Consider the following 11,037-nt stretch of genomic DNA (forward strand, 5'->3'; position numbering starts at 1 on the left):
TCTGCCCGCTCAGCACCCGCCGGTCTCTGCCGACCTGAAGCCATAAGCAGCTGCTGACCCACATCGATGCTGAGGGTGCCGTGAGGCACTACCTGCACCTGCAGGAGGCAAGGGGGTCCCCCACACTGGGCATCCCCCGGGACTGGCCACGGGCAGCATCGGAGCCAGTCCCCCGGGATTGGCCACGGGCAGCATCGGAGCCAGAGGAGAGCAGGCTGAGAGTGGGGTTAGCTCTCTAGTGAGGATATAATTACCCCAAAAGAAGCGGGTCACAACAGACCTCTCGACAGGCTCTGGGTTGCTGCAGGCATTGCCCTTTGCCCGGCTGACGGCGTGCCCACCATGGAGCAAAGAGCTAGCAGGACCATCTAACCTTGTGCCCTCGTCCAGTGCTGGGAAGTGCCAGCCAGAGGGAGAAGGGAAGTGCTGCTGACTGGTCCACTCAGTCCTCAGGCTCAGCCCGTGCTCAGGAGGTCATCGCTTCATTGCACAGGTTAGTGGCATGGAGGGATGCTTGAATCCTGGTACCAGCTGCCAACGGGACAGCTCGTCCCAGGCCTGCTCTCATTTAATTCTCTGACAAAAGCTTTCCCCCAGTGTTGTCTGTGGGCTGAGGAGGCTGGTGGCATGAATCGTTGCTCTTGCATTTATTAAATAGACCCCACACCCCATCTGTACTGTGTGGAGGCACTAGAGGCCATCCTAGCATTTATGTGGACCTTCATGGATGCAGCTTGCCTGGCACAGGGGGGCTTTGCTGAGCATCGTCCAGCACCAGCTACTTTGTGTTCTGTGTGCATCCAGGGGCTGGCAGCTGTGGCTAAACCTGCTGTGGTCTTTGCCCTCCCAACCTGGGCTTGTGACTTCTGTTGTCAGCACAAGTCTCGTCCTACCATCCATCCACAGGTAGCTCTGGAGCTCTGGTCCGCCTGCCTGCGATGCACGGGGAAGGACAGGTGCCCGTGATGATGAGCTTTTAGGTGCACGTGAACTTACACGTGGTATTTTTACCTGTGAGTAAAGCTCCTTTCCTGAGGAGAAAATAATAGCAACCTGTAGAGTGTGCAAAAGAAGGAGCAGGGTATACAGCATTGGCAGTCCTGGGGTGAAGGTTGGACTTGATGATCTTAAAGGTCTTTTCCAACCTACTTGATTCTATGTGCAGCAGTGAGCAGAAGAGCTAGTACACGTTCTGCAGTGTTAGGAACAAAGCAACTCTGAACTGCCCAGCTCAGAGCTGGGATAAATGTGTTATAGTATATTGCCCTTGAAGGCATCTCCAGAGGTGAGCTCCTCTGGTGCACCTCGTCTTTTTCAGCCAACATCTAACTGCAGGCAGGTAAAAGCCTTTCATGCCTTGCTGTCCAGCTCTGCAGCACTGAGCAAATGGCTGTTGCAGAGATGCCTATCCAGCTCCAAACTCTAACAGTACTGATAGATATTTGTGTGCTCTTCAAAATCAGATGTTGTGGACTCATCATTGGCAGGTGGTGCTACAGAAATCTCTGAAGAGCATGCCATGGCCAGACAAGTACTTTTTCACTAGGAGGCTGGGAAAAAAAACAACCCAAACCCAAAATCCCGATGAATTGCAATGGTTTGATTGATTTACTTCATTTGTGGTGCAGGATGAGATCAAGAAGAGTGAGGCTGGGAGAGGGGCTTGGATAAAAAGGCCTAGGGTATGTTTGGTGGCAGTCACTCTTATGTGAAGTAGCTGTACAGGAGATGGTGCAGTGGTGGAGCACCAGCACCGATGGAGAAATCGTTGTGCTTTTGCAGCAGGTCATCTTTTGTACAGCTGTACCTGGCTTGTAAGTCAGGTGGAACTGGGAGAGGAGCAGCCAGTGGGTAACAGCAGAAGCTGAGTAAGATAGTTCAACCTGGTTGTCCACATGCCAGTGAGCCAGATAACAGCAGTAAGGCTGTGAGGAAGGGTGTCTGGAGAGTGTGCAATTAATCTTTTCTTCCTTGCAATTATTCTTTGCCTTGAAAATGTCTTTACAGCACCCTGTTCTCCGTTCATGCTTCTGTCCCTTGCCACAGTCCCTGAGAACTGGGATGCGGGGAAGAGACTGGAGTAGCCTGCGCTGGCCCCTGTGGTTCAGCCTGACAGCTGTTAGGATATGGCCATCCAGAAGAGCTGCCCCAATCCATGCTCAGAGTCAGATCCTGCTCCCTTTTTTCCATGGCTGACGGGGTCCTGAAGGTTTGTGGAGCAATGTTGCAGGGACCCATGGTAGTGGCAGACGCCTGGTGCTGCGCAGAACCCCCTCTGCACTTCCAGGAGCAAGCGTCCCTCGAGGTGGGGAAGGAGGGATACTGCTGGCAGTGGCTAGTGACTCTTATCCCACCCTTCCCTCCACAGATCAACCTTGGCTTAGGCACCTGGCTAAACCCAACTAATCAAGACCATTTTGCGCCTCCTCACATTGATGCACTGCGGGTGCAAGTGCCAAGTCCCTTGCTGAAGGGTCCAGAACTGACCTAGTATTTTCTTTCCTTTTCCCCTAAACTACACCTTTAGTTCTTCTCATAGCAATTCCCAGCCCTATTTTCAGTCTTGGCTCTTCGTGCTGAACCTCCTGCAGCCTGAGAAAGACCAGTTGCTCTCCGTTACTTCAAGATACAGTGGTATCATGGGGTAGTACCACCTCTTGCCAAGAGGGGCCCTTTATCTGGGCTCTGCCACAGCTTCTGCCATCCATGCTTTTGCCTGAAGGACTTGCACTTTTTTAATGTGCAGAGCAACAGCAGGTCAAGTGCTCCCCATTGCTTGGAGGGCATGAAGAATAGGGACTTCCTTGGTAAATGTATCCAGACCCTAAACTCCCAGGTCTATACCTGTGTGTTCTTTCCATAGGAGTGTCCTTGCCCCTTCAGCAGTCTCTGCATACTGCTGGCTTTTCCCACGACTGTCAGTGCCAAGGGATGGGGACGTTGTCACCATCTCACAGCCCTTCAGCTAAGGGGTCGGGGAGGAGACAGGACCCACGCTGGGATTGCACTGCCAGCACGGCTGTAATAGGGCAAACCAGACCTGACAAAACCCAGCTCAAGAATGGAGAAAGACCCCTGCTTTCTAATGCCCGTCTGATGCTACTTGGGAGGATCTACAATCAAAGTCCAGTAATAATTTTACACAGAGGTGTGAAAATAAGCCTGGCTGACCAAGAAACTGAGGCCAATGGTGCTGGAAGGGATATGTCAGAGACCTGGTGCTTGGGGGAGAAATAAGAAAAACATACCCATAGCAGCCAACTGAAACAAAATTCCTGGGCAGCTTAAGAGCTCCAAGAGCTACTCACAAGACATCCCGTCTAATTCCCTCCTTCTCCCTCCTTTAGGCTTTGTTCCGGCCCCTCTGTGTAGGTACAGATCCCTAATCTCTCTGGCATGCAAATAACCACCGGTTTGCAGTGCTTTCCCCCTTCACCCATTTCCCAAATCTGGCCTCTCACAGCAGGGAAGGGAGGGTTGAGAGAGGGCAGGGCCTCCCAGGGAAAAGCACAAGGGGCTTAATGGATCTCCTGTGCCTCGCTGCCAGAGACTTCTATAGCAGGGAAAGTCCTTGGAAGGCTCCCAGGACTGGGATGGAGGCTTGAGGGAAGATCTTGGGAGCCAAAAGGGATCCACATTGTTGGCTTTCACCTTGCACCAGCCTGCAGGCAAGGGTGGATATGGAGCACGTGGGGTGCTGCAGGTCCTGGTGCCCCACCACATCAGATGCAGCTCTCCAGTCTCAGCTGGGAGCTGTGGTCCTGCTTGGCTGTGTCTGACCAGGAGTTAGTTATGGAGCTGTGGGATGCCCAAGTTCGGGGGGGAATTCCCACCTCAGCTCAGCTGTGGCTTGACCTCAGACCCTGAAGCAGTCCTGCCCTGCCTGGCAGGATGAAGGTACAGGGATGATGTGGCACACCAGTGAGGCTTTTGGAGCTTGGAGATGGTGGGCAGGGAGAGAAACGCTGTAGCAGGTGTTTGCCTACTCTGCTCTTCTCTTGAAGTGCATGGAGAGTTCTCTCTTCCTTTTGTTCTCTCCTTCTGTTGCCCTGCCTCCTCCCACCCTGTCTTTCCTCTCCTAGGCTAGACAATGGGGAGACCTGACCCAGAGGAAGGGCATCTCCCAGCTCCCGTGAAGCCCCCAGATGGTGGCTGGGGCTGGATTGTGCTCCTCGGCTGCTTTGTGATCACCGGCTTCTCCTATGCCTTCCCTAAAGCCGTCAGTGTCTACTTCAAGGAGCTCATGAAAGATTTCCACGTAGGATACAGTGACACAGCCTGGATCTCCTCCATCATGCTGGCCATGCTCTATGGAACAGGTGATGCTTGGACACACTTCCTCCTTCCCAACCTGTGCCTTCCCTGCCCTGCTACAGGCCAAGACCTTGTCCCCATGGGCCCTCCTTATGGCCCAGGGCTCACTGACCTGGTCATGAACCAACATGCAGAATACAACTGTCTCACCACTTCTCTTCTAGAAGTGTGCTGCATGTCTGTCATCTCCCCGTTCTCCTCTTCCGCGGGAGACCTCAGGGATCACCTCATTTCTCTCTCACACAGTTGACATGGGGTTTGTTCCCACTGCTGAAGTGCTGCCCCTATCACAGCAAGCCCCTCTTGTTCCCAGGCACCAGGGGGGCTGAAGGCAAGGCAAAGCAGAGGTCTCCACATCACAGCCTCTCTCCCTTGGCCGGGCCCAATGGACGTGTATCTAAGCAGCCAAGCAGTGAACTCTGTCATTAATGTTTCATCTTCCCTGAGTGCTCTGCTTGGGCTGGCTGCCCCTTTGCAGTTGTCCTGCCTCATCCTGGTCTCCTACTCTGTACGCTCTGCTTCCTCCCAGGACCAGTATGCAGCATCATGGTGAACCAGTTTGGCTGCCGGCCCGTGATGCTCATCGGTGGGCTGCTGGCTTCCTCTGGGATGATCCTGGCATCTTTCACCACCAATATCATTGAGCTTTATCTGACAGCTGGTGTGCTGACAGGTAAGAGCCCCAGGAGCTGGGAAGGGGACACAGACTTACCTGCGGAAGAGCCAAGACCATGTTGCACCTCCCTTTAGTGTTGCCGTTTCTCACGTTAGGTCTCCCCTCACCTATCTGTGCCTGCTCATAGAGTCACCTAGTCCTGAACATGGCATCTGTGGGAGATGCATCTGCTGGATCTAAAATGATGCTTCGTTGCCATTTCTCGCGTTAGGTCTCCCCTCACCTATCCGTGCCTGCTCACAGGGTCACCTAGTCCTGAACATGGCATCTGTGAGAGATGCATCTGCTGGATCTAAAATGATGCTTGATGATCATGGCAACTGGGGTGGCATCAGTATATAGTGGTAGAGGAGAGAGGCAAAGTTTGGGTTTAAGGCACAGGTCCTGTTAAACATGGCCACAGTTACCTGATTCAAATACACCTCTGGTAGACAGGCTGGTTTAGCCTGTCTTCTCTGGGGGCAGCCCACCAACATGCGAGCAGAAGGAGCAGAAGTTTGTGAGGGACACATGGATCCTGCCATGGGACTCTGGGACTAGGACAGCCTGAGGGGAGTTTTCAGTTTGTTGCAAACCACATCTCATGGTCTTGCACTTCCTGTTCCCTCCTGGCTCTCACCCTCATGTAGGTCTGGGTATGGCGCTCAACTTCCAGCCATCACTGATCATGCTGGGCACCTATTTTGACAAGCGTCGGCCTCTTGCCAATGGACTGGCTGCTGCGGGGAGCCCTGTTTTCCTTTCCGCCCTCTCTCCACTGGGGCAAGTGCTGCTGGAGAAGTTTGGTTGGCGAGGAGGGTTCCTTATCATGGGTGGCCTCCTGCTTAACTGCTGCACTTGTGGGGCAGTCATGAGACCCCTGGATGCAGGCATGAAGCGGAAGATGGAGAAAACTCAGGATAAATATGAAGCCAAGGAGATGCTCCCCATAGGAGGGAAATCAGAGGAGGGAATTAGCACCACTGATGGAACCAAGAAAGCCAAGAAAGCCAAGAAGAAGCCCAGGAAAGGAAAGAAGCTTCTGGATTTTAGTATCTTTTCCAACCGAGGGTTTATCATTTACACTATTTCCAAGTTCATCCTGGTCTTGGGTCTCTTCGTGCCCCCCATCTTGTTGGTCAACTATGCCAAGGACACAGGTGTACCAGACACAGAGGCTGCATTCTTGCTCTCTATCATTGGTTTCATAGACATCTTTGCCCGCCCAGCCTGCGGCATGGTGGCAGGGTTGAAGTGGGTCCGCCCTCACGTGGCGTACCTGTTCAGCTTCTCTATGCTCTTCAATGGCTTGACAGACATCTGCAGTGCCAGGGCTAGCAATTACACGGGGCTGGTCATCTTCTGCGTGTTTTTCGGCATCTCTTACGGCATGGTGGGAGCACTGCAGTTTGAGGTGCTCATGGCCATCGTGGGATCACAGAAGTTCTCCAGCGCCATCGGGCTGGTCTTGCTTATCGAGGCTTTCGCTGTGCTCATCGGCCCACCCTCTGCAGGTAGGTCTCTTGCTGCAAAACACAGATGATTTGTTTGGCTGCCATTCCACCTTGTTGCAGGTATTGGGCATGGTATTTGAAGAAAGACCCTATTTCTCAACTTCAGATTTCCTTTGACAGCTGAGATCTGAAGTAAGAGCTCCCAGTCTCACTCCATGCACCACAACGCTGAATCTAAGCAGGGAAAGAAGATGGCAAGTGATATTTCCCTCCTTGCTTTGCTCAGAGACCTGAGCGGTGGCAGGCATGCAGAACTATCCAGAGAGGCATGACTTCCAGTGTCCCTCAGTCCTGATCAGTGGCACTTCCCTCACTTTCATGCTGGGATCCAGGTCTCTGCCTTCACTGTGAATGTTGCATAAAATCATGTTATGGGTAGGGTCAGGCAAATGCTGCAGGCAAACCTTTGGGAGTCTTCAGTAGGACAAGGCAAAGGTCTTTCAAGTTCTCCTTGGTGTCCATAGCCTTTTGATTGGTGCTGTGAATTATAATCTCAACTTGAGCTGGCCGCAATCCAAAGGCACAGGCACTTTGGTGTCAATCAAGCCAAAACAGTTTGTAGAGCCACCTGAGGCATTTGCTGTTACTTTCTTTTAAGAGGATTAATACACAGTTTCTTCACCAGCCTACTCTAGGGAGCAGTAAGGTCCATGCCCCACAAACAGCCCATAAATGAGCTGTTGAGTGGGGAGAGATCCTGCACCCAAGAAACTGGTGTGCGTTACTGTCAGACCAGGTCTGAGAAAGTCAAATCATGCCAAAGGCTAATTTCCAACTGAAGTGCAGTTCTCTGCACGTGTGATTTGCAAGGAAGGGTCAGGGACACACCACAGACAAATCCCCAGGCAGGAACCACTTCATTGTTTCCTGCACTCCCTTCCTTCAGCTGCAGCACATGAGCTAAAACCCACCAGTGAAGATCTCTAATGATCTGTTCCCCAGCACATACCACCAGTTATGAGCAAAACCCACCCTCAACAGTTCCACCCAGCCCTAAGGTAACAGTTGGTGTCCAAGAGAAGCTCCTCTTGATGGTAACAGTAACTCATGTCGTGTCTTACAAGCTGTGGGGCAGTTGGCAGTCCTAGGCCAGGGAGGGTCAAGGAATACGTGTCTTGGAGGCAGATGCAGATGGATCATGGAGGACGAGGGAGATTTAACAGCACCTTGCTACTTGGAGTGAGGAACAGCAGTGGATAGCGATGGGAGACACCCCTTAGCCCTCCTGCCTCAGTTCAGCTGTGCCTTGACACTGTGTGTGCACACAATGGAATGCAGATGGTGAAGAGTCACCGAAGAACAGTGTTGGGGGGGGCCAAGTCATGGTGCCCACCTTCCGCCCAAACAGGAGCTGCAGGATACCCCTGGTACAGGAAGCTTGAGTGTGGTGACAAACCTGACAGCTTGGGCTTGGGCAGCAACGCTTGGCTGGAGGAAGGGGGTTGAACAAAGTGGCTTTGTTTGGTGTAATCCTCCTGAGCTGCTTCCCGCCCCGTGGGGCTGAGGGGGTTTGGCACAGGATAAGCTGCACACACACATGCAGGCGTGCACGCAGGCTCCTCGCTCAGCATCCAGCTTGGATGAACAGGGCACATACATTCAGCTGGGGATGAATTCACCACGTGCCGGCTCCAGGAGGCACCTCAGCGTGCCCTGGGGCTCGTGTCAGGCCGTGCGCCACAGTGCAGGAGGGACTGGGGAGTCACACATGCAGTCAGGAGCACACAGGACCAGGATGAAGCCTCCAGTCACCATGGCCCCATTCTGACTGCAGTAGGGTAGCTAGTCCAGCACCAAGGACTGGCAACCCTCCCTCCATTACCAGTGAGTTGAGAAGTTACATCAAGAACATGTCTTTGGCAGAGAAATCATCAGGTGTGGGCCAACCAGAGGGACTTCTTTACCAAAAAGAGAAATGGTTCCGCAGCCAAATGCAGGTGCTGCCCATGCACGCTGGCTGTCCATGCAGGAACGTGTAGGCTGAAGCTAACTCTCTCATTTCTTCTCCAACCATCAGGCCGCTTGGTTGACGCTCTCAAGAACTACGAGGTGATCTTCTACCTGGCAGGCTCAGAGGTGGTGCTCTCTGCTCTCTTCCTGGCCATGGCCACCTACTGCTGCCTGAACCAAGGCAAGAAGAAGGAAGGTCCCCCGGAGAAGAACCCTCCTGCAGGCGGTGGGAGTGACACTGAGGAAGCAGAGTCCGACGTGCAGGAAGCCGAGGAGCACAGCAGCGACAACCACCAGCCAGCCCACAGCACCGACAATGCCGTGGTGGCAGCCAGCGAGGAGGCCAACCATGTGGCAGAGGGGCAGGGCAGGGAGGGAGGAGGGTGTCCCGCGGGGGACGGGGAGGTGTTGGCACAAGACGGCTGCAACGCTGACCAGACGGTGGAGAGGGACAGTTTTTAGCCAGGGCAGAGGAAAGGGATGTATGAAACTGGCCTTGTTTGCATGCACCTCAGCTTGGGAGGGCAGGCAGGATATGAGGAGGAGAAAGGTGAGACAAACACAGATGTAAGAAGTAAGAGGGAGAGGTTTAAGAATAGCTGGTCCTTATGTACATATGTCCACATACCTACCCACTGATATGTCTACTTGCATCCTGAACCCATGCTGGTAAACTCAGGCTCAGAGCAGCCCAAACACCAAAAAGAAAACAAAAATCATCTTCTTTCCTCACTTCCAAACCAGCCCCAGAGAAAGTCTTGAAGAGGCTGACAAGGACTCTCCTTCTCCTTCTGCATTGTCATAATACAGAACACAAACAATTAGAGACTCTTTGTAATCAGATCTGGTATGCTTTGGTCTGGCGTCAGTGTTTCCTCCGCCCCACTTCCACGGTGAGGATAGTGCCAGGCTAGCTGGTGGTAGGTTTAGGAGGTGGTGTAATGCACACTTATCATCAGGGCCACCTCCAGCTGCAGCCAGTATGGGCACTGCCAAAGCGGTGGGATACCTCCCTCTGCAGCATCTTTTGTGACACGTGGTTCTGTTTTTCCAAGTAGGGAAGTGCTGGGCAGAGCAGTGCAAGAAGAAGACATCTAAGAAAGATTAATGCCATTAGGCGAGCAGCCATGAGACGGAGCCTTGCTGGCAAGAATAGCAGCAAGCCATTATTAGCTAGCTCAAAGTGAGTCCTGTTGACATGTGAAGGAACAACTTGGCCTCTATGGGAGGTGGGGGGGTTCAGGGCAGGTAAATAGCCATGTCCCAAGCAATTACCCACTCGTCAGGAATGGCACCAGGCCCATGTGTGTTTTCCTTTCAGAGAAAAACCCCTTACGTAAAGGAATCAAAGGTAAGGCAGAAGGACAATCCAGAGCCCTCGGTGCCATTTATGAGGGTGTTGGAGCACGTGGTAAGGAGGCATGAGTCCCTCACCCCTGCTGCAGTGGTGGATTTCCACAGTCAGAGAGGACAACCTTCCCTGGCATGCTTAAACCACCCCTAATCTGCTTTAGGACTGGATCTTTTATAAACACCTCTGGCCAAAGCCCTTTCTTCCGGTTTCCTGAAATGCTTCACCTCAGAGGCCCTGCGACAACCTGTGACTGTAGAGAGGGGTCAAAAACTAAGCAGAAGGATACAGGGAAGGCAGTTCATGGGACCATCCGAACAGGTGTTTCACTCCAGACTACAAGTGAACGGGTAGCGGGTGAAGCCTGCAGCACCTGTAAAGCCATTTAAACCAGCAGGGGAGCGGGGACATGAAGGAAAGGGTTTCATTCTAGATGCTCCTAAGCAAAGAGCAGTAAGTGACAAGCAAAATAAAGCTGCTGAAGAATGTCAGTTTAAAAAGAGACATATAAACTGGAAATTGGAACTAGGTGATCTGTAAGGTCCCTTCCAACCCAAACCATTCTGATTCTATGCAATTGAAAGGGAGAAGGTAAACCCCATAGGGGTTTGTACCTTGCCCCACCACCATTGTCAGCTGCAACTGTGGGACAGTTACAGCTGTGACTTCGGACTTCTTCCTGCTCAAGCCCACTTAAGAAACATCCCGAATCAGATTAAGCCCCATGACAAAGCCCAGCTGCAAAGCTCTGGGAGAAAGAGAAGGAGCAGCAAGGGTGATGGAGCACTGCAGGCATTCATTCACTGCTCCGCAAGCTTGTTCCCTCCTCCCCACAAGGTAAGATCGCTGCCTCTGCTCGACCAAGTTGCTCTGCAGTGCTTTCCCAGCAACCTCAAACCCCTGTCTCTCAGGCCGGGTTTCCCTTGGTGACCAGTACCCTCTCCAAGCAGCAGCTAACAACTTCGAGAGGTCTGAGGCCCTTGTCATCCAGGCAGGTCATGGGAACGAGGTCCCCTCTGTTTCCCTGTCACCAGTCAATCTTCTCTGCTAAGCCTCCCACTCCGAAATCTTTTCAAAGCAGCACATAAAAGCCTTCAGGGTACAAGATCTTGCTACAGGGAGTGCTGTATGATCCCCAGACCTCTTCTTCCACCAGTCAGTTGCAAAAAATATGGCCAAGCTGCCTTCCACTTCACATAGTCAGCTTTCAAGCCAGCTCCACTGAGAGCATTTTCTCTGTCCCTCTGAACCGC

The 11,037-nt window shown here is 52.7% G+C and overlaps 1 protein-coding gene across 1 annotated transcript; it reads left to right on the forward strand.

Annotated features, from left to right (window-relative positions):
• Positions 1-4,028: 4,028 nt before the first annotated feature.
• SLC16A8 (solute carrier family 16 (monocarboxylate transporter), member 8) lies at positions 4,029-9,270 on the forward strand. The gene is made up of 4 exons (XM_010017670.1): positions 4,029-4,319; positions 4,844-4,987; positions 5,620-6,483; positions 8,501-9,270. Exons 1-4 carry the CDS (start codon positions 4,091-4,093, stop codon positions 8,893-8,895), a joined length of 1,632 nt encoding a protein of 543 aa, XP_010015972.1. The 5' UTR covers positions 4,029-4,090; the 3' UTR covers positions 8,896-9,270.
• The last annotated feature ends 1,767 nt before the right edge of the window (positions 9,271-11,037 follow it).

This window comes from Nestor notabilis, unplaced genomic scaffold, assembly GCF_000696875.1.
Source record: "Nestor notabilis isolate BGI_N333 unplaced genomic scaffold, ASM69687v1 scaffold9127, whole genome shotgun sequence".
Taxonomy (NCBI): Eukaryota; Metazoa; Chordata; class Aves; order Psittaciformes; family Psittacidae; genus Nestor; species Nestor notabilis.